The following is a 23,623-nucleotide window of genomic DNA, read 5'->3' as shown; positions in this document are numbered from 1 at the left end:
AACTAAATTGAGTACTCTGTTCTACTTACAAATATGGCTTATTTTTCGTTGGGCTGGCCTATTTTCTGGTTTGGTTCTGTACTTTCGGCCCAAAAGATGTAATAACGTCCTTGCTTGGTGTTGGGCTTTAAAATTCGGCCTCATCTTCCTCGTCTCCTCTTGTTTTTTTTACCTTTTTATTTATTATTATATTCTCGGTTTGTCTCATTCAGAGTCACATGACTCGCATCACTCTCATCTCCACCGAAAATTTTCCCAGCCCTTCAATTATTTAATATATATTTAATTTTAATGGGTTAGATAACCGACCAACAGTACGATACTCGAGGCATTTGGTGTGGTTCTTAACGCCTCTCCTCACTCAGCACTCACCCGGAAGAACCCCCAGTCTCAATAGCAGAATTAGGCTGATTCCGCTCTTGGGTTTTGCTAATATGCTTCAAATCTAGTGAATTACCCTCAAAGGTCACATTTTTTTGCTCGTGGGTTCTTTCAATTTGGTCATTTAATGGCTTCTGCGATGCTGAACGGAGCTGAAAATCTCGCACTCATCAGAAATTTTTGCCCGCCCTCGAAAGGGTTAGGTTGTCTTGGCTCAGATTTTCACGGCAAGAATTCGCTCAAGTTAAATTCAGTTCCTTGTGGGAAGATTTCAATCGGGGTGAGGAAGAACAGGACAACCCTCGTCCCAAAATGCAGTGCCTCCGCCTCGAGGCCTGCGTCACAGCCGAGATTCATACAGCACAAGAAAGAAGCCTTCTGGTTTTACAGGTTTCTCTCGATTGTGTATGACCATGTGATAAACCCTGGGCACTGGACTGAAGACATGAGAGATGAAGCGTTAGAGCCAGCGGATTTGACTAACAGGAATATGATTGTGGTTGATGTTGGTGGAGGAACAGGGTTTACGACTTTGGGGATAGTGAAGCATGTAGATGCCAAGAATGTGACGATTCTTGATCAGTCTCCCCACCAGCTTGCGAAGGCTAAGCAGAAGGAGGCCTTGAAAGAATGCAGGATAATTGAAGGAGATGCTGAGGATCTCCCGTTTTTGACAGATTCGGTAGATAGATATGTTTCCGCTGGGAGGTACATTCTCTAATTTTTCACGTTTGTTGTTTATGTTTCGTTGATTACTTAGTGTCTGAGAAGTGCGGCTATATTTGCGTGCTTGGTGATGTTTAGCTCTATCGGATTGAATACTTGAAACTTTAGTTGGCTGGAGCCATGGAATTTTTTTATTGCAGTTTAAATAAGGACTCCGAATTAAGGCATAGTTTCCATCAATTGTTGTTTTCTCAGTGTTGCTGAAAGTTTGGCTGATGTTGTTGCTTGAAGTTATCCTTGAATTATTTCTGAGCACCAAAAGTTAGAAAACTGGAGAAGAAAATATATTTAGGAAGATAATGATTGATTTCATTTCATCTTGAGAATAAAACATTTACAATCATCCATATTTATGGATTCCTATGACTGATAAGCCAATGACAGGTGACCAATAAATCGTAACAGGTTAACAAACAAATATTCCTTTCTTACGAAATAAAAAATCTATCCACTAGATCTTGCTAGGTTAACCACCGGCTGTGATTTTTGCTGATGCACCTTTGGATTTAGATAGACTTGGGCTTTGATACCTCTTTGGACTGAGATAGACTTGGGCTTAATATTATAACCTTAACTCCAAAAGTTATTTTTTTTTAATCAAGATGTCCACTCCACTAGCATATTTTAGTTTCTTCTCTAGTTCCTAGTTTTGCTATTTGTAAAGGTGTATGCGGAAGGCTCTGTGTACATCTCGGAATAACGGTTCTGTTGATATTGTGATTGAAGGCTCTGTCTTTTAATGAAAAGTTTTCGGTTGATGAAACATGAATTATGAGAAGCTAGGGAAATATTTGGTGTAGGTGCATAATTGGTTAAAGCATTTGCATATACACTCTCAAAATATTTCTTTGGAAATCTCATAAAAGTTATTTGATTTTCTGAACCTTATTAGTATCGAGTACTGGCCAGACCCACAGCGTGGAATCAAGGAGGCTTACAGAGTTCTTCGACTCGGGGGGAAGGCTTGCCTAATTGGTCCTGTGTATCCTACATTTTGGTTGTCTCGCTTCTTTGCAGATGTTTGGATGCTCTTTCCGAAGGAGGAAGAGTACATTGAGTGGTTCGAAAAGGCAGGATTTAAGGATGTTCGACTGAAGAGGATTGGTCCAAAATGGTATCGTGGGGTTCGCAGGCATGGCCTTATCATGGGATGTTCTGTTACAGGCATTAAACCCGCGTCTGGGGATTCGCCTTTGAAGGTAATGTTTCATCGATCTCCAGCATATTAACGTTATGCATTTCCTATGTTTCTCCTTTCAAAACCAGAACTCTGCTTCCTGGTTTGAAACAACTTTCACCGTTACTTTCCCGTGTAGAATTTGTAGACAACAACTCGCCTGATTTGTTCATGAATGCTAGAAATCAATGAACCTTGAATTCATGTAGCAAAATTATAAAGTAATAACATCTGGTATACGAAAAGTCTGAGTTCTACAGTTTTCCAATTTCTGTATCTTGTATGTTTTAGAGTATCAAACAGCCTTTGTTCGTGTCAATTTAAACTTTGGTTGTGGAGCACGAATTATACTTTGTGCTAAGCTTGGAGCTTTGCTTGACATTTAGTCAATCTATATGATATATGTAATATTGCTTTCTGATTTACCATTATTGTTTTCTTGTTATTTTTTCAAGAGTACAGTGCTTTTTAGTGTTGAATCTTAAAAAACTTCTCCTTTTGCTTTATGTTTATCTGCAGCTTGGTCCTAAAGCAGAGGATGTTTCAAAACCATCGAATCCATTTGTATTTCTTATGCGCTTCCTTCTTGGAGCAATGGCAGCAACTTACTACGTGTTGGTTCCGATTTACATGTGGATCAAAGATCAAATCGTCCCGAAAGATCAACCTATATAGGATGAGTTAAGGAAACATGTTGGAGCAGCTTAGCCTTCCTCAATCCCATCCTGTGGACCTTTCTTGAAGACGATTAGCGAACCTCACAAAACAAGTTTGTTTCAATTCTCAACTTGCTGATAGTTTATGCATTTTCTTCTTGGTTTTAGCAGTCGAGAATTGAGCTTGGTAAACTTAGTTTTTTTTTTTCAAAAACGGTGTATCTTTGTTTCGTACCTTTGCAGTATTCTGCACAAAAAGAAGGCAATTTAAAAAGTTCATGTTTTGTTGGAATGGTTTTCAGTTTCTAAACATGACAGCTTGACCTTTTATTGAAACTGATATAGAATCATGGACTCAAATTCGAGTCTCTGCTTACAAAGATCTCAGATGTATCATCAAGCTAAAAGCTCGTAAGGCCGCTCGAGCTCCCGAACCTGTGTCCCTGAGTTAGAATCGGATTTGGAATGTTATGGTTAGATTTTTGTAGGCCAAAAGAACGGACCCGCTAGCCAGTTTGAATTTCAGATTGTTTCTGCACGTTGATTCAAAGTCTGGGTTGACTAATGGAAGTCAAGAAATGATTTTTAAATATTTTGCCATAAGATGACCCAGTCTTGTACAAAATCTAGATTCGTCATAACATAAATGGCTTCTTCTTATTTTACGGAAGAAAGGGTCATAATGAAGGAATGTGCTTAAGTACGAATTTTGATGCGTATTACTCAAAACTATTAACTACAGTTTAAATTATGTGTTTATAAAATGAGTTGACATATATATGCATAATATGAATAAAGAATTAAATTTTATGATATGAATAAATATATTATGCTTAGAGTTATTTTTTGTAATAAAAAAATATGTTTTAGTTAGTTTATATAATAATGTGTATAAAATTAAGCATATTAGGGATTATATAAGATCATTTTATTTTAATGGGTCAGTCACGTTATACGGTGAGAATCTTTGTTTTGGAATTTAATTGTAAAAAAAAATGAGATTACTATTATTAATATAAGTAATTGGGAAAGAGAAAGCGAATTATTAATATAAGTAATTGGGAAAGCGAAAGCAAAATAAAACGAAAATTTGATTTCATGCACACGTATGTTATGGATCGTATTACTGAGAGATCGATAAATATAACAAGTTGTTTTCTTGTTTAATATAAAAATATATATATCATTATAAAAGCTCACTCGAAAATACTCTCACAATATGTGCCCTGCTAACTTTTAACTTGATTTATACATTAAGGCATTGTTTGGTTTGAGTGATAGGATAAGTAATTCATAAATAAGTAATATAATGTAAATTAAAAATAAATAAAAAAAATAGTTAACACATTATTTGATTTGATTGATAGATTATAATTTATTTGATTTAATTGAGGTAAAATTATTAATTAGTAAATAGATAAATAATATGACGAAAATAAGACGAAATTTATTGGGATAAGTTATACATAGATTAATAATACATCAAACCAAACAATGGCATTTGTGATACTATAGAATATACTAATTCAGACACGATATTCATATATATGACCAATAAATTGTTTCTAAAATCTTTATAATTATAACAAGACAAGCAACATAGTTGCATAAAGGAGAGGCGTATGATATTAATTCTTGTGAGTTATCATCATAATAATTAATATAAAATATAGAGCATTGAACAAGTCATATAGTAATATTATAATCAATGTTTTTTTATTCACACGATGATCTAGTGAAGTAATCGTTGATTAACCACGATACTGATTATTCAATTAAATCTGACATAAAATCTCCTTAAACTATTAAGTGGAACGCTATTAATCATATCTAAATGATATTTTCTCAGTTTTTTATGACTTAACAATTAACATATGGGGTTTCGGAGTACCTCAATAATTAAGGGCTTTTGTTATTAAGAAAAAAGGAAAGAAAATCTTCCTTTTTTAATTTAAAATAATAAAAATTATAAAAATAAAATGAAATCTAATTAATTTCTTGGTGTCGTTCATCTCCCATTCAAGTCAACCCATTGAATAAAAATACAAAGAACTTTATCATTCCAGTCTTGAATGCTGAAAAAATATAGTAATTTTCTACCCTATGGTGTTTGACTTTATAAATTACGTAGCATTTCACTCGAGCAAATTAAATCGCCGTGCTCTTATATAGTATATAGAATCCTGTACTAAATTATTTCCGTAAATTCAGGTCCACCCACCATATACGGTCTCTATATTTGTTCAACTTTCTTCCATTTCTATATTTCTCTGTTTCATTAATTGTTTATAATATTATATATACACTGTCATCTCATAGCAGAACTATAATTAAGACTTCTTCAAAAAAAATAAAAAATGGTTGATTCATTGACACAAGTGGAGATTTCCGAGTTCCGGGAAGCCTTCTGCCTCATCGACAAAGATTCAGATGGTTAGTTTTTGTTCTTTGGAATCGATATGATTTTTTGGTTCTAATTAGTTACTTTCTTGAAAATGCATTTAATAAGTAGTACAACTTCAGTTTTGTTTAATTATATTTGAATCTGTTTTCTTAAAAAGGACTGATTACTGTGGGAGAATTGGCATCCGCGATTCAATCTTTGAACGAAAATCCGACGCCCGAAGAGATTCAAGAAATGATGAATGCAGACGGAGATGGAGATGTCACCACCGTGAGTTTCGACAAGTTCTTGAGCATTATGGCAAGAAAAATGAAGGTATTCCACATCAAATTTACAATGATTTTATATATTATTTAAAAAAAAGAAGCATTATTCGTTTAACAAACTATATTATAAACTCGGAATCAATAAAAAGTTATGAAAAAAATATATAGCCGACACTGTTTTTTACTAAATTGTAACGAATTGACAGGAAAATGTAGCGGATGAGTTGATAGAAGCTTTTAAAGTATTTGATAGAGATCAAGATGGATTCATTTCTGCCGTCGAGGTGAACATATTTTCTTTACTTATTAATTATATAAGTACAGTATCTAATTAATAGACATTAAATCTCCTTTGACCTTTTCTACATAAATAATTTTTAAATATATTTTTTAAATGTAATTTTGAGCAGTTGAGAAACGTGATGATAAATTTGGGAGAAAAACTTACGGATGAAGAAGCAGAACAGATGATCAGAGAGGCTGATGTTGATGGAGATGGCCTTGTTAGTTATGAAGAATTTGTGAGGATGATGATAATTTAATTATTTAGCTCTAATACTATTTAGTGATATATAGTTTTTCATAGATTTATTGATTTTTGTTTAAAATAATAATAATGATATAATAATATAATTATGCCTTTGTTGTTTAATTTGTTTGTATTTCCATGCATTGGTATTACAAAGTTCAAGAATTTTTAATACCTTTTAAATCAAGATAGATGTAATTGTCAAATGCAGACATAAATTTTGAATATTTATGTCTATATATATTGCATTGGATGTCTCCCATATTTCCCCATTGTTAGTTCGATGTTTAGATTGTTTTGATTTGATTGATAATAATATAACAAAAGCCGATGTGAACATATCGACTAATTAATATTGGACAGCCAGCAATCCAAATATTTGAAACAATTTAATAAGAAGATAATTTAAGAAAATAAATAAAAGAAATGGATGAATGGTCAGAAAAAAATGTCTCAAACCCACATTGCATTAAAGTTTCAGACTTCAGTTGGTCTTGGAAAATAAAATGTTAAGTGGCAAGTGAAAGGGAGATAAATGAATGTGTTTTATGAAATGATCTCATGAATAATATAAATTTGTATGTGTTTTCAAAATCGGACTTGAAAATCGATCGGTTCAATCACGGATTTAGTTACGAAAACATTTACCAAATTATGAAATTTCAAAGGATTGAATTTCATGCTAATCTCACACGAAAAATATATATTTATATTCCAGTAATTCAGATACCTGACATGCGCGCCAACCATATGATATAAATATAATATAACAACGAATTTTAGTTTCATTGCAATGAAAAAAGGGGAATTATGGGATTATGTACAACGGTTTGATTTTAGATTTGGATTATGAGACCTGGCGAATCCTCGTTATTGTTAACCCTAATTTTAGGGTTTTTGCTCGGCATTGCCGGGGAATCTCCGACATGCCTGACGGTGTACAGAGAAGGCGGTGCGCCAGCGGTGTTTCAATCCCCAAAATGCCCTCGTTGGAAGCCCTCTACTTTCAACTCCGGCGCCAAGACCCAATCGTCCGGCGCCACGTGCCAGTCTGCGATGCTTAGAGGCCGCCGCAAGACCATGGAGGATCGAACTCTCTGCTCATTCGAACTTCGCATTCCTTTCCCTGGTTGAGTATCGGTGATGAGTGATGACTAGAGTATATATATGAATAACGGAGGATTAAATTTACTTTTTTTCTTTTGCTGCAGGATTATGTAGGCATTTCTTGCTGATTTTCTTCTTGTTGCTGCAGGTCCTAAGGGGGTCAAAGAAATCAATGTTAGAATGATGGCCGTTTTCGATGGGCATAATGGTTCGGAAGCGAGTCAGATGGCCTCGGACTTGCTGTTGGAGTATTTCATTTTGCATACTTATTTTCTTCTCGATACCACTTACTCCATTTTGTCACGAAATTTTGTGTGGCTGCTGCCTGGTAAGGGAGGAGCCGTTCCTGCTTTCCGCAAGATTGAGTGGAATGATGACACCAACAGGCAAATCTTGGATCTTGGAAGGTTCTTGTTGAATGCTTTTGAGAATTGAGTTTTATAAGTCGATTACTGGAAAGAATTATTGTATGTCTATACGTATATCAGTATTTTTTTGGTGACCAAGTCGATATCCAACCGTCAATCTGAAAATTACGAATCTATTTCAGCTCTTAACGTTATTATCAATAAACCACATTCAAGGGTCTTGAAAAGTTTTTCCTTTTCCATTTGTTCAAGTATATCGTTTTTGTCTCTTCTTCCTACGTCCACTCGTGGCAGAGAGTTTCTGTTGCTGGTGGTTTTTTTTATAGGCACCATTCATGAATAATATTTAATGGCTTTAGTGGATTTTAAGCTGTTGAGATATTATTTGATTTGTTTTGGTTGCACTTACTCTATCCTTATGAAGGATTGATTGCAGTTAGTAGTTTTATTGTTTTTCCTCCGTTGCCTGTTTATCTGTGATGTAAATTAAAATTTATATATAGGTTCCAGGTGACACTATCTGCTATATTAGACGGATCTTTTCCCCTTGAAATATTGAAGGAAGCATTGCTGAGGGCAATTCATGATATAGATGCAACATTTTCTCAGGTGAGTAATTATTATGTTGATATAATAAACTTTCTTAAATAACTAGATTCTCATTATTTCCTATCTCGTCCACTTGATTTCTAAAGGATGCACATAGGTACAACCTGAATTCTGGCACTACAGCTACTGTGGTACTTCTAGCAGATACTCAAATTCTAGTAGCCAATGTCGGAGATTCAAAGGCATTTTTGTGCTCTGAAGTATATCAGTCTCCTTTTGAGGCTAAAGGTGATATCCTCTTCTGCCTTCTCAATTGAAATAAATCAGTTTCTTAGTGAATATTGTTCCAAAACAACAGCAAGATCCTAACTTTCATGTTTTTAAAAATCTGGGCCTAGTAGAAAATATGATTTTATTTTCAGACAATAATGTCATCTGTTTTTTATATAAATTCATGTTCGTCGTCACTGAAAAGGTTTTTAAATTTTTTTTTCAGTAGGATTACAAGTTTATAGAATTTAAGAATTTTAAATTACTTGTTTGCACATTGCAGCAACTGTATTCAGGATAGTCAGGCAAAGAAGAGCGACTAATACTTCTCCATCCTTAAAGGATTATCATCGCTTAAAATCAGAAGCTTCTAATGGATGGATGTTTTTGATTGCCAAAGAACTGACAAATGATCACCACCCTGACAGAGATGATGAAAGATCCCGAGTGGAATCTGCTGGCGGTCATATTTCGACGTGGGCTGGTGTAGCTCGTGTGAATGGCCAGTTGGCTGTATCTAGAGCAATCGGAGACATACACTATAAAAGGTTAGATAATTTACGTATTTTGTTCTTCGAAATGATATTTTTGGAATCCATCTTGTATATCTAAAACAAAAGAGTTGGAAATACGCGGCCTTTTATTTAACCATTAGCTTGTGGACAGTTATGGTGTAATTTCCGTTCCTGAGGTGACAGATTGGCAACCTTTGTCAGCCAGTGATAGCTATGTGATTGCTGCTTCTGATGGTGTTTTTGAAAAGCTTAGCCCCCAAGATATTTGTGATCTATTATGGGAACCACTTTCTCAAGTCTCAGTGCCTCCAGAACCCGTTTCTTCATGTTATAATTCATTAGCTGAATGTATTGTCAATATTGCATTTGAGAGAGGAAGTATGGATAATTTGGCAGCTACAACCTTTCCTGTCAGAACATTTGATTCTTTAGAAACTTTGTGGCGGGCTTGGAGTCATAAATCAACGAAATCTTTATACTCTACTATAGGATATCAAAGACAGCTCGACCAAATTTCAGGTGATCTTTATTATGTAGCACTTCAAGAAATTTGTGTTTTACCCGGAGATAATTATAGTAAAATCAACGATTTTCAATTGTATGAGTTAATGCTCCTATAGATTGACGACAGACGATTGATATTTCTGGAAACGAGCAATTTTGCTGATGCTGATGCATTAATGCGTACATACTCATGTTTATTTCCGTTCTTATGCACATTATGTTTTTGAATCTCAACGGGTGTTCTTCAGCCTTTGTTTCAGTCTTCCAGATGTACTAATCTATGGTTTGCTCATTTTGTCAGCCGATGATGACACTTCAATACTCATTAAGCCGCTGCACCATCCATATAATGCCAGGTTTGATAGATTATTGGTAAGCATCATACTGATAGCCAGCAATTTAATGTAAAGTATTCAATCGATCCTCGCTTTTTGTTTTGGTCTGCTTCCCATTTGTATTCCAGTATATACGTATATATGTCTACTCAAGTTGAAAAGGCACATGGCTTTATGAATGCACACAGGCCATCCAAGGCTTTCATGTTTACTGTGTGAGTGCAACGTCCTAGTTATGTACACGAGGTTAAGCTACTACATGGAACCTTATGCTTCTGTGGGCTAGAATTCACTAAGCCCTAGTTACGCAGAGGTCCAACTTTTCTGCTATCAGGATCATCATCACCATGCAATCTTTAGTTCCAAATTGGTCTATTCAGCTACATTTATCGCTGGTTTCCTTTATGCTATGTTTGAGATTAATGCTTTAGTTATCACAACACATGCATGATAAAGTCAGGCTAATTTTGATCTTTCTTAGTTCCGACTTTTCTATTTGTATCTCCAAATAGCAAGTTGCATAGAAACTACAAAACATCACTGTTTCTCGCATTTGCATGAATTCCTTTACTGTGAGATTCTGTTCGACGTCTCTTGGACAATGTTTGGGTATCTGAGCAAGTTTTTCCTATTCTTATTGGTTTAAGGTATGCAATTTAGATTTAGTTGGTTGGGAGTTTCACGTGTAGTTTTTGAGCAACAATGTTTAGAGATGGATGATTTTAATGAAATATGAGAGATTTTTCTATGCATTCTGGATTCTCTACATTTGCGAAGTGACAGATCAATGTTTTATTCAAATGAAGATTGGTTGTTGATTAATTACTCTTGCTGCAGGTAGAAGGAAAACACAACAACTTTGGATCCTTTTATCTATCTGAAAACCTTGACGTAAATGATGATTACACATTTTGGCTTCATAAAGATGACCAAGAATCTATTTATGACTTGGCACATGCTTTACCTGGTGGAGATCATTTTAACTGGAGTACGTTACATAATTCATTTTTTATGAAAACTCCTGCCCTGTGCTCTCAAACACTGTATATGGGCTTGCTGAAATCTTTCATTGAACGATATTGTTAAAATCGATGTCACTGATGATTAATGCTTCTGTTATTACTGGTGCAGGTGGACCTTTAGATTTGTTCAATGATCACCATATTTGCGCCCACTTTGGAATGCTTATTGATGAAGATACAGATCAATGTGTGAATTCTGATAGTTTCTCCAGATTCATTGGTTTGCTAGAATCAATTCCTTTTCATTATACTGGTCAAAACGAGCACGGGGCATCAGATTCACGGTATATTTCTTTCTTACTTTTTGTCCTGTTGGATTTATGCCTAAGTGGAGGATAAAAGATTGTCCACGCTTAGTTGCTGCTGTTGTTGGTCGAGTAATTTCAATTGTCATGTGGACTGGTACTTGTTAATATGATAACAAGATTGTTTACGAAGTGCTTAAGGAGCTATGTTTTGAGCTGTTTTCATGGCATCTTTACGGTTAGGAAGCGTTATGTGATCAGAACCTTTCTTCAAACAAATAATTTGCCTCAGATAACCAGGGCTTTATCTGTTGTTTCCTGAGCTGTAACAGTTCGGGAATTTTACTGGTGCTTGTACCTATTTTTTGTGGATAATCGGAATGCCAGATATTTGAGATGTTTTAGTACCAGTGAATTTAAGATAATTGTTAGTGCATCGGTTTGTTATTATGCTCACATTTTGGAAACGTCAAAGGTGTCAAGAAAATTACAGTTTTCCCATGAGATAGTGTGTTTTCGATTGATCTGATCTTGATCAAATAATGTGATGGGTTATACCTTCTGTTCTGGGGAATATCAAAGTTGTCAAGAAAGTTATATTGCATTGGCTGTCTAACATTGATTGCCTCTCTTGCAGATGTAGACTCGTGTTTATTGTTGATATTTGTTATACATTGGATTTTGAATATTATATATTTGATCTTTAGATACATATTAAAAAAGAAGTTTGATCGTGGAGCATATGGAGAAGTTTGGCTTGCTTTCAATTTGAATATTTCTCATGTTGGGAAAGATGAAAAATGGAGCCATGGAGATAAAAATATTTTTTCCAGAAAAGATAATTTTGGGGCATGCAATGAAAAGCTGCATACAAGTTCACTTGCTGAGGATTGCAACTCCACACATTCTGATGAAAATATGTTCATTTTGAAGAGGATAATGGTAAAATTTCACAATATCACCCTTATTTGCAGATGGGGTTTATGACTTCATTACTGTTTTGCTATCTCTTCGTAAATGATTTTGCTTCTCCTGCATGGTGTAATGGTATGAATAATAGCATAATTGCTGAAAAAATGCAGGATAATTATATTTTTTATCCTAAAAAATCTCTATTATGGAGAACTATAATAATGTCTGAAAAGTTGATGCAAGAGTTTTTTTTATTCATTTTTAACTCAGCTTCTCTGGGAAGGCAAAGAGTATGCAACTGCAGAGACAGCACGTTGTTTTCATTGATGCTAGATTTTGAGTCATGAATAGTTGTAGTGATTGTTTACACCTTTGTTTTATGTATTAAGCAAGAATACAAATATTCTTTGTGATTTTGTAAGATGAAAACTTTCTTGGTTACATGGTCATGGAATTCTTGATGTACGACATTATGTGATTTCCGCCAACAGGTGGAAAGGGGAATTGCTGCTTACTTGAGTGGACTTCGAGAGAAATACTTTGGCGAAGTTTTCTTAAATGCCTCTCACTGTATTCGAGGTTCACTCGCTGCGGAAGTCTCGGATTTTGTCTGGACAAGGTCACCATCCAATACATATGGCTTCATAGATGCGAACAATTCAGTTATATTAGAAATGGAAGAATCTTTGAATATTGAGGGTATCCCTTTCGAGGAAAAAAGACCACATGGAGTTGCCCATGAAGAAGGATTGAATCACATTGCAAGATATGTTGAGTCTTTTGAGTCACGTTCTAACGAAATATGGCTTGTATTTCATCATGAAGGTGTGTCATTGTCAAAACTCATTTACACTGCTGAAGAAGTGGTAAACAGTGCCAACAAAGAAAGAAGTGAAGAGGGTAGGCGTGTTCAGGTATTACGGCCATCAAAATGGTGGCATTGGCTGAAGACAACTGAAGAAGGAAAAGAGGAATTTCGCAATATAATTTGGCAGTTGGTATGCTAATTGTATGTGCTTAACATGGGCATTTTTTGATGATACCGAATTTGGCATCATTTTAAATTGAAAATTTGTTACAAGCCTCTCCCTCGAGAAGAGGATGGAATTTTACAGTGGTTTCTAGAAATTTCTCATTTTCAAAGTTAGTGCAATATTTTTAGGAGAGTCACAATCATAAGTGTAACGTTTTCACAGTTGTTGGCATGCATACCAGAATATCACTTTTATAAAATTGTACTTTCTGGAGGAAATACAATTTAACATATATATGCCGTTACTTTTTTGTGTCTATTCATCAACCTCTTAACATGCTTCCTTTTGTTTTCAGTTGTTGGCACTGAAGTCCTGCCATGATCGGAATATCACTCATCGGGATATTAAACCTGGTATGGTAGACACTTATTTGTCATGCATTAACTATTGGTAGTTTTTATGGTATGATGCTAATGGACGATGCCATTTGATTTACCTTGCTAGAAAACATGGTCATTTGCTTTGAGGATCAGGACTTTGGAAGTTGTTTGCTAGGAAGCCCAAATGGAGATAAGAGTTACACAACAAAAATGTACGGTTGATTATATGCCGACATTGTGGGTTTTCCTTTTTCTAGTTTATCAGAAGTAAATAATAATTGACTTCTTGCTATCAAATATTAATTATTCTTCATTTTGTGAGTATGCCATAACTGGGGGCAAATTTATAAATATCTGATGTTTTTGTATGTTAACTGTTAAACCTGTTGATAAATCTTCAAATAGAAGTTGTTTGTCCAGCACTGATAGTTAGGAATTTGGGCTTCAAACCTTGATGGTGGTTTGACAAGATTTCATGTCTTTCTCTATCAATTTTTCAGGCGCATTATTGACTTTGGTAGTGCAGTGGATGATTACACTGTGAAGCATCTTTATGGATCTGTTGGACCTTCTAGGTATTATATTTCCTGTTTGCTGTTTGCCTTTCACCTTTTGGTTCTTTGCTTCCGACTTCTGTACAGCAGTATTGTATTATTAACGCAGGTTATTAAAGTATCTCAAAGATGTATGATTATATGTCATTTAGAGAACAACCCCCTTGTCTCAAACTGTTTTGGAAGCATATTTCTTAATATTTGAGATGGCTTTTAGGAAATTTATACAGCCCAAATGTCTGCCAAAGCACTTGTTCTGTTTCTTGCTGAGTGCTTGACATATGTTTGTTTTCTATCTTTCAGCGCTGAACAAACTGTTGATTATGCACCACCAGAAGCTTTTCTAAATGTGAGTTGGTATAAATGGCCGTCAAGCATCACAGTGAAGTATGCATACTTTCTGTGGAATTCAAAAGCTATACTGTATCAGTGAATTTGTTAATGATTTTTTTTTTGTTTGGCATAATTTTAACAGTGAAACACCTAATGAGCGAACTCCAAATTTTTGTGGAAATTATTTATTTCATTCATGAGTTGAAATGTTGATGGAAGGCGTTTATTTCAATCTGTTAGCCTGAGTTGAGTTCCCAATTGCATAAAAAGATACTGGAGAACTATGTATAGTAATAATTAGTAAGTAAATTGACTTCACCTTTGTGGGAAGTGATAGACATCGTTTGAAAGAAAAATGTGGAATCGCAAGGGTTACCCCTAAAAAAAAGAGCCCTGGAAAGGAATTGGTTGAAATTTCAAAATTGCATGTTCTTCTTGAACAGAACAAGGTTATTAAATTTGTCTTACTTCCATCTATGAACTGTTTTCTTGGATAGGTATGACATGTGGAGTGTTGGCATCGTGATGTTGGAGTTGATTTTAGGATCGCCAAATGTGTTTCAGATAAATTCTATAACACGTGTACTTTTAGATCAACACCTCAAAGGTTGGAATGATAACTTGAAAGAGCTTGCTTACAAGTAAGTCCATAGCATTATTATTAAATTTTTTCTTCTATAAATCATGTGGAGTAATATTGTGAACTGCATCATTTGGCATCTGTTACATATGATCGTCAGGACAGCTTCCACACTATACATTTGTGACTGAATGATTTCATACATATTGTCCTCAAATTGTCGGCCCCAAGTTACTGTTGCTTTGGATAAGATTGAATCAGAAACATCTGTCACAAGTTGCTCTTCCCCATGTTTCCAATTTCTCAGTAAAATGTCAAAAGGAATTTCTTGAGACGTGGCTATTTTGCTATCAGATGATTTACATGGTCATTTTGAAATAATTGGCACACACATGCATCATGACATGCACCAATATTGAGGTGAAAAAAGGATACCAATATTGGTATCACAACTGGCAGATGTTGATCTATGCATTTTCTTTGTGTTTGCTTTTTTGATTTCTTAATTAACTAGCATATGCGCACCACGCAGTTTTGACAATTGTTGCTGTACACATGGTAAACATTTGTAAAGTTATCACCTCTCTCATTGATAGATGATTCTTGGTATCTCAAGTGACCTGCTATTTCCTTGATGGCAGACTTAGAGCTCTCATGGAATTGTGCATCTTAATTCCTGGGACTTCCTCGATTCTTCGTCAAGATTTTTACACAAATGGTCCAGTGAGTTCCCTTACTATTTAATTCTTTTATCTTGTATTTTTTTCTTAATTTTGTGAAGATGGCAGGTAATTTGACCTGTCCCTTTTGACTCAATAAGGTTCCTATTAGGATGAATTCTCTTATCATTTTGTTGGCTTGGCTCAACAGGAACCATTAATAATTAATAATTCAAGGAATATGCTTTGTATTGGTGGTTCGTGTATTGTAATCTTTGAAAACTTATACTCGCAAATTAATATCTTCTGGGAATCTGTAGCTGTCGGAACTGCATGGCTAAAAAGATGACACCGCTAACATATCTATTGTAAACCAACATCATTTTCTCTGGTCATTGGGCTGGTGTGCCGTAGCCGAATCAAGGTTTCCATGGCTCCATACTCTTGATTCTATGATAAATCCAACGCCAAGGATCTACAGTACGATTCTGGGAATTAAGATATGCTGAAAGATTAATTTTTTTGTGCACTTTTAAGCGCTTTGTAATATTGTTCAAGGACGAAAGTTTTTCTTATTTAAAGGTATCCTATTTATTTCTGGTTATTGCTGTATGATCTTGTTGTATTTGCCTAGTCCAATGCCAAATATCTGGAACTTTATGACATGAATTTATCTCATGCATCTACAAAGTTAATTGTGTAAGTGCACTCCAATAATGGATGTTTGATGTGCTTTGAATTGGATGCAGGGTTACAATTCACCTGTTCCTTGGAAGTGCTCTGAAGAATTCTTTTCTGATACAATAAAGAGTAGAGATCCTCTTAAAATAGGGTTGGTCTTTAGCTTCTCTTTCCCCTCTTAACTTTGCATGTCTTGTTAACCGATGAGTTGACGATTGTTTATACCTTCTATTTCTCTAAATTTTCTTAGGTTTCCAAATGTCTTGGCAATGCGTTTAGTCCGAGATTTGTTGCGGTGGGATCCGGTAAGTTTCGTTCTCGAAAAGCTTAATGTAACAGAAATTTAGCTATTGCGATTTCAACTTAACTGATGCTTATGGGATCTCCATCATTTCATTTTTGTCTTTTTTTTTTTGGATTTTGGAATTCTTTTCTGAGAAAATGCTTGTGTGTGTGTAAACTTTTTACCATGTCAGGAGGACAGGCTCAATGTTGATGATGCCCTTAGACATCCTTACTTTTCACAAGCTTCTGGAAAATGAGGTAAATTAGAATTCTAGTTTTGTTCATCCCACTGCTAGTTCTCTATTCAGTAAACAATTGACTGTCACTTTCGGTAGACGTCTTACTGAAGAACAGTTTACATTAATTGAAAATCAATAAAAACAGCCGACATATACTAAAAATCAATCTAAACTTGTCCCATGTGAATTAAACTAGAAGTACCACAGTAGCTCTATTGCGCCATTACTAAAAGGAATACTTGGGTAAAAAAACAACAGAGAGATTTGATTCTTCCCTCCGACTTTACGTTATTCTTCCGTTGTTTCGTTCTTTGTCAGGAGTTCTTCCTTTTATATCGCAAAATAATAAAGGAAAAGAAAAAGGTGCTGGTAAGCATCAACTTTCGTTCCTGCGTAAATGGATTTTTTTTCCTTTTTAGAGTACGGAAAGTGGTTTTTTTTTTTTTTTTACAGAAAAAGAATTAATGTCCACAAAAATAAATAGTAATAAATACCTTACTAGTTAACAACTTTAAGCAAAAAATGCATAATTATTCTCTCAATTGACATAATCAAGGATTATTTTATGCTACACCTTCTATGTTACATTTGGAGTGTTTCTCTCCTGTGATGTGGTCAAATGTTAGTCTTTGGATCATTAACACATATTCCAATTTCTATAAAAATGTAAGGGACGTGAATTCCTTCGTACATATTATGATAATAATAGCATGCTGTGTTTTTCTTTGCATTTTTCTTGAAACAAACATTGAATAACTCACACACACACACACACACACACACACACAAACATGTTTATAGAAAATATATTCTATATATGTATATTTGATATATAAGAAAGATAAGATAAGAAAGATATGACTCATTGCTACTAGTTGCTTTTTTTTTTGTGTGGCAACCTAGTGGAATTCATCTCTCTGGTGTTAACATGACGAATGCATTCACGATACCAAAGATAGGGATGAAGTGAAAGGGTGCGCCAAGAAACGACAGAATTTATTGTACATACTCAATACTCCTTTAGGAAATTGGTTGGGAACTTCAGTTCCGCTGTCTACACTTATATTTTTGCACCATTTTTTATATGTACATATACGCATAATATGATAATATGGTGGCCAGCTGCATCCTACTCATGTTCAATCTTGTCCCTTTTTTTTTTTTTTTCTTTTTTTTTTTCCTTTTTATAATGTTAAAATAAGAAAAGGAGAAATTAATCTATTCGTATGCCATAGTTCAACTTCGCCATGGTTCCAAAATCGACGATTTCGATTCAATGGAACCCATTTTAATTCAAGTCTATGTTTCTGAACTATGTAACTTGTAACATATCTTGGTGAATTTTGATTATATGTACCATCTGTATATGTCATGTGGTCGTGTGATATGTCGTGGTACGTTGAAATATGTCGAGCGGAAAACTTTGTGATAGATAAGTACGGATTGCATGGCCGTCAAATTTAGTTTCAGTCCAAAACATGTTTCAGAAGAACACCTCAGTTTCTGAACATTAATTAATTAATGTATGTAGAGAAACGACGTTGCTTATGTCGTCTGCGTTTCCCTTTGTCCTTTCTTCATTGATTCATACTTATCTTGCCCTACGATTTTCTATCGATTTATATAAGTTTTCATACTAGTGAATTGAATTGGTTTAAAAGTTTGAAATTTTAAATTTATGAAACATTTTTGGATTTCTGTACTGCGAGTGAAGTAAATATTTACGCGGCGATAAGTTTCGCTGTTGTTGAGACACGTGTGAGCGGACACCTGTTATCATGCATGCATGGCATCGTCACTTCCATGCAAGAACACCCCATTTCAGGACACTATATAAATCTGCAATCTACGTACAACACAATTCATCTTCATCACTGAGAAATCACGGATCATACGAGGAATTATATATAATCAAAGGATGGTGTGTTGTACCAAAGCGAGCTTCTGTTTGGTGGTCTTTGCAGCAGTGTTGCTTGTTTCATCGTTCGGGGCTGAAGATCCCGAGCTGAAGGAGTGCAAGCACAAGTGCAGAGCCCAGCAACGATACGGCGAGAAACAGAGGGAAGCGTGCGTGAGCCGCTGCGAAGAATACAGTAGACAGAAACAGGAGAGGGAGCACGGCGGCGAGGGTGGTGGTGGTGGCCGCGGCTCTTATGGTGAAGATGACCAGTCCTCCTGGATTAACCGAGACATCCCGACGACTGAGCGGTTGCAGAAGTGCCTCCAGGACTGCGAAACTCGACACGGGACGGATCAAGATCGCTGCCGGAGTAGGTGCCGGAGAGAATATGAAAGTGAGAGAGGAACATATGAAGGTGACGAAAGACAAGGGGAGATGGAGGAAGAAGGACAAGAGAAGCAGCAGCGATACGAGGAGAATCCGTACGTGTTCGAGGATCACCATTTTGTCACCGGGCCGCAGAGCCAACACGGCCGTATTCGGATCCTGCAGAAATTCACCGACAGGTCGAAGAAACTCTTCCGAGGCATCGAGAATTATCGCTTGGCGATTTACGAAGCTGATCCTCTGACTTTCTTGGTTCCTAATCATTGGGATGCCGAAGCTCTGGTCTTTGTTGTAAAAGGTATTTAATTTGTTGTAGTAATTCAGCGTAACGTCTGTTGTTAATTTGTACTTGATTCATTATTAATATGTGCCTGTGATATTTAGGAAAGGGGACGGTGAGCTTAGTGACGAAAGACAGGAGAGAGAGTTTCAATATCAAAGAAGGTGATATACTGAGGATCAAAGCGGGGACTACTGCTTATCTTATCAATAGGGATCAGAATGAAAGACTTGTTCTAGCCAAGCTGATGCAGCCAGTCTCGACTCCTGGTAATTTTGAGGTAAGTGAGGTGAACAAGTACCGATTCTTGAATTGATGTTATATATATCATGTAGTTTCGTTACTTTTTGACAAATCAAACAGGCTTTTTACGGCGCCGGAGGGGAGAATCCAGAATCATTCTACAGGGTCTTCAGCAATGAAATACTGGAAGCCGCATTTAATGTAAATATTTTACACTACCAAATTTATTTTCTTCCTCGGGTTGCATGGGATGATCTAATTTTCTTACAGGTTAGAAGAGATAGGATAGAAAAGTTATTTGGGCAGCAGAAGCAAGGTGCGATATTGAAGGTTTCCAAGGAGCAAATCCAGGGCATGAGTCACCACGAAGAGGGTGGAATCTGGCCGTTTGGCGGTGGCGAATCCAAAGGAACTTACAATATTTATCAGGAACATCCCACACATGCCAACCAATACGGACAGCTCTACGAAGTGGATTATAGCCGTTTCAGGTCTCTCCAAGACCTCGATGTTGCTATTACTTTAGCCAACATCACCAGGGTACGTACAACATTCATCTGTCCTTTTTGTTTGCTGTTTCTTGATTTTGTGTCTCATATTTTCCCACAGCTGAAAGTAATTTGATTTTGTGTCTCGTAGGGTGCAATGACGGCCCTATACTACAACTCGAGGGCAACAAAGATTTGCGTAGTAAAAGACGGAGCAGGCTACTACGAAATGGCGTGTCCCCACATGATGTCTCAGTCACATGAGAGCCACCAGCGCAAGCAGCCTGAAGGCTCCCGCCGCGAGTCCGGCGGCACCCCAAGCTATCAGAAGATCAGCTCCCGCCTGAAACGCGGCACCGTGGTGGTTGTACCGGCAGGACATCCTTTCGTGGCTGTGGCCGCCAACGATCAGAATCTGCAGCTCATTTGCTTCCTAGTCCACGCCAATGACAACGAAAAACACACACTCGCAGGTGAAGTCTTGTTATATCATATATCATAAAAATCAAATAAAAGTACCTGTGCAGATTACAACAGATGAAAAGTATATCGTAATTGTACAGGGAAAAGAAACGTAATCAATCGGCTCGAGAGAGAGGCGAAGGAGCTAGCATTTGGGGTTCCAGAAAGAGAAGTGGATCAAGTTTTCAGAAGCCAAGAAGAAGAGTTCTTCTTCAAGGGACCTCGCCAGCAACACTGGGGATTCTCTGATATGTGAAGAAGATGCATGGTGCGAGAATCTCCCTCCTGGAATCGTGTTAGTTTATTGCCAGCTTAGTTTATATTATATATATGTCTAATTAACATGATAATAAACAAATAATAACGCTAAACGCTGCCGGACAACTCTTTGAGATGTAAATATTAATGTATTATGTATCTTGTCTTCTGTGTAATCCAACTTATATAATGAATAAAACTCAGCTGGTCTCGGCCTCTCGGGGGAGTCCCGCCAGCTTTTTGTTCAAATATCTCTCTTTCTCAGTTCTCACGCACGATTACGGATTACGCGAGTAAATTTAGGTGATTTATTTTTTGTTCTTGCAAATCTTAAAATACATGTAAAATGGGAAAACATTTTAAAATTACTGAAAATTTTGTTTCAGAAAACACAAAAGTAGAGCGCGTGATGTGCACTTATAGCCCAGCCCAATTCAGCCCAGAAACAGGTGGTATTTTATTGGGTCGACTCAGAGCCGAATGTACCCATAACGTAGAAGTAGATCCAACTCAAAGCCCAGAGTTGGATCTGTAATATTATTAATTTTATTATTATTATTATTATTTTGTTAATGTGAAATTTCAATAAAGGCTAAGAAGATATTCACACGCAATTCAGAATTAACAAGCCAATCATTAATGATATATACTTTGGTATCTTCAGAGAATACTGCTGCATGTACTACAATCACGTGCATTATTGTGACTCTCATACTTCACAGTACTACTGCAAGAAAAAAGAAAAATTTTGCAATTTTTTTTTAAAAAAGGTATTTTATTTTTGAGCAAATTGACGATGAATCCCCAAACCCAAACTTGACTTTGCCCTAGCTTCTTACCCATAAGATTATTTGCAATAGCTTCCTAGGACCACAAAACTTGAATATTTAATTGTTTAATTTTTGTACTGGATTTATGCTTTTTTATGCTTAAAATCTAAAGACTTTATGCTAAAATCTGAAGATTTTGTGCTTATTCATGGTGCAAAGAATTATCCGCAAAAATGGTATCAAAGCCTTAGGTTTATTATTCAGACATAATATTATTAGTTAATTCATGTTTTTCTTTGTTAAGGAGAAGATTTTTTTTTAAAAAAATGACTTTAAACGAAGGTTTGAATCAATAAGATTTTATTCATATGAAATCCTATAAACAAGTTAATCTATTCACAATAGATTACTTACAACAGGTTGTGATTAATGCTCTTAATTTTGAAGAGATAAAGAAAAATGATTTCTAACTCTCAATTTTTAGAGATTACCCCAGATTCCTCTAAACTCTCCGAAGATCTTAGAGAATTCAAAAGATGGTACAATATTACAGCAATCAGCTGTATGAAATACCTCGGCAAATTGAAGAAATCCTTAAAAAATAAGAAGAAATTCTTGAAAACCTAAAGGATCTTCAAAATAAAATCATAAATCTAGAACACACTTCGGGTTCTAGAAAAAAAAATACAGGAGGAAGGTTACCACTCTCATTTGGTACCGAACCTTTGTTACATCAGAAAGGTAAAACCAAAATGGTCCAAAAACCTTTAACCAATGATGAAATGATGATTAATCTTATAAAAGCAGTATCAGAGAAAAACACTATCTGATGACTACTTTAGAAAGATTAAATCTCGAGGATCTACAAGATCTTGCGGATTCTTTTGCGAATCTCAAAGTAGTAGATCTAAAAATGAATTCTCCTGAGGGTGAAAAACCCATAGGGAATCCCCCAAGATATGTGGTTAAAACAGAAGAACCACTAGTGAGTTGCAGGTTGGAGAGAATTCACATCCAGCAGGAACCAGATCGAGAAAGAGTAAAATCCCACTCCATCAAACTCGTTACGAAAAAATTGTTTTAGATCCAATACATCCTTACGGGGTTATGTTAAACCTTGATGTTTTGGACTTCAAAAACAGAGAAGATCTTATAGATGATTGGACGTCAGCTATGAGAATAGCAGCAGGGACATTAGATCTCAATAAAGAATGATTCATTAAACTTCTAGAAATGAGTCTAATGGGATCTGTTAAGATCGCATGGGAGATGACTATGCCAGAAACTAAGGAATCAATCTTAGCAGGAGAATCCCTCAGCGAGATTGGAGAAAGAATGGCCACCCTATTTAAAGCACAATTCATAGGGGTAGACTATTTCAATAATCAAGATACAGAGAAAAAGAGAAGATATACTCAAGCTCTTTATAGCCTCGATTTACATGATATCTGCTTAGTTGATGAATACATTATGTTATTCACTAAATACAGATGAAATTTGGGAGTCGAGAAAAATATAGCTATTCAGCTATTTTTTGCAAAAATGCCAAGTCCCTGGAGAGAAATGCTGATTAAAGAATATGTTCCAGGCAATCTTGATACATTGGCAAGACGTGCCTCCTTTTTGAAAGTAAAATTAGCAGAATGGTGCCATATGACAGCATTACAGAAGAACTACAAGAAAATAAGGGGTATAGATAAGCGTACACCTTTGCGTTGTAGAGAAAATGATCTTCCAACGATCATTGGAAACAAATCACATGGATTTAAAAGGAAGAAATTCAGAAATAATCCCTATAATAAAAGAATGAAAAGTTCTTGGAAACCAAGAACATTTTGGTCCAAACGAAAGGCCAGATCCTATAGATCAGGTAGAAGAAGTGGACCTACAAGAACATCCCCAGCAATAGGCTCATCGCAAAGCAGGGGAAGAACACCATCAAAAAGAACTTTCAGAAGAACTCATACAAGAGCAAGTGAAAGTTTCAAGGATTGCAACTGCTGGACATGTGGAACAAGATGACATATATCTACAAATTGTCCAGAAAACGAGAAAAAAGGAGTTAAACTCTTTGAAGCAACACCAGATATGGATGATGCGGTCTTCTTTCAAGATCTAGTCCAAGTATACCAATTTAAGGATATCCCCTCAGATGAAAGCATATACGAAGAAGAGATATTATTT

General features: G+C 35.8%; 4 protein-coding genes across 9 annotated transcripts; all 4 read left to right on the top strand.

Moving 5' to 3' along the window:
- Positions 1-251: 251 nt before the first annotated feature.
- Positions 252-3,257, top strand: LOC140870831 (2-methyl-6-phytyl-1,4-hydroquinone methyltransferase, chloroplastic-like). The gene is made up of 3 exons (XM_073273241.1): positions 252-1,089; positions 2,000-2,306; positions 2,804-3,257. The coding sequence occupies exons 1-3, from the start codon at positions 509-511 to the stop codon at positions 2,957-2,959; spliced, it is 1,044 nt and encodes a 347-aa protein (XP_073129342.1). The 5' UTR covers positions 252-508; the 3' UTR covers positions 2,960-3,257.
- Positions 3,258-5,131: 1,874 nt separating this feature from the next.
- On the top strand, positions 5,132-6,183 carry LOC140870836 (calmodulin-like). Its single transcript, XM_073273244.1, has 4 exons — positions 5,132-5,373; positions 5,502-5,659; positions 5,817-5,894; positions 6,021-6,183. Exons 1-4 carry the CDS (start codon positions 5,298-5,300, stop codon positions 6,150-6,152), a joined length of 444 nt encoding a protein of 147 aa, XP_073129345.1. The 5' UTR covers positions 5,132-5,297; the 3' UTR covers positions 6,153-6,183.
- A 498-nt stretch (positions 6,184-6,681) lies between these two features.
- On the top strand, positions 6,682-18,733 carry LOC140870821 (uncharacterized). Of its 6 annotated transcripts, none has more exons than XM_073273220.1 (21): positions 6,682-7,268; positions 7,395-7,632; positions 8,118-8,223; positions 8,310-8,451; positions 8,717-8,981; positions 9,100-9,467; positions 9,754-9,824; positions 10,625-10,775; positions 10,919-11,093; positions 11,762-11,996; positions 12,458-12,964; positions 13,296-13,353; positions 13,445-13,532; positions 13,821-13,895; positions 14,178-14,261; positions 14,705-14,848; positions 15,429-15,510; positions 16,196-16,278; positions 16,378-16,432; positions 16,604-16,670; positions 17,555-17,730. In XM_073273220.1, the coding sequence occupies exons 1-20, from the start codon at positions 6,989-6,991 to the stop codon at positions 16,667-16,669; spliced, it is 3,273 nt and encodes a 1,090-aa protein (XP_073129321.1). In that variant the 5' UTR covers positions 6,682-6,988; the 3' UTR covers position 16,670; positions 17,555-17,730. The 6 variants fall into 6 exon arrangements, with proteins under 6 accessions (XP_073129321.1, XP_073129320.1, XP_073129319.1 ...); XM_073273219.1 differs by having other exon boundaries at positions 7,395-7,653; positions 10,625-10,754; XM_073273218.1 differs by lacking the exon at positions 17,555-17,730 and adding an exon at positions 18,616-18,733 and having other exon boundaries at positions 6,683-7,268; positions 7,395-7,653.
- Positions 17,874-20,845, top strand: LOC140870823 (vicilin Cor a 11.0101-like). Its single transcript, XM_073273224.1, has 6 exons — positions 17,874-19,236; positions 19,323-19,498; positions 19,582-19,662; positions 19,732-20,001; positions 20,101-20,422; positions 20,513-20,845. Exons 1-6 carry the CDS (start codon positions 18,570-18,572, stop codon positions 20,665-20,667), a joined length of 1,671 nt encoding a protein of 556 aa, XP_073129325.1. The 5' UTR covers positions 17,874-18,569; the 3' UTR covers positions 20,668-20,845.
- The last annotated feature ends 2,778 nt before the right edge of the window (positions 20,846-23,623 follow it).

The sequence above is a fragment of the Henckelia pumila genome, unplaced genomic scaffold (genome assembly GCF_033568475.1).
Source record: "Henckelia pumila isolate YLH828 unplaced genomic scaffold, ASM3356847v2 CTG_266, whole genome shotgun sequence".
In the NCBI taxonomy this organism is placed as follows: Eukaryota; Viridiplantae; Streptophyta; class Magnoliopsida; order Lamiales; family Gesneriaceae; genus Henckelia; species Henckelia pumila.
This window is presented reverse-complemented; position numbering and strand designations above follow the sequence as displayed.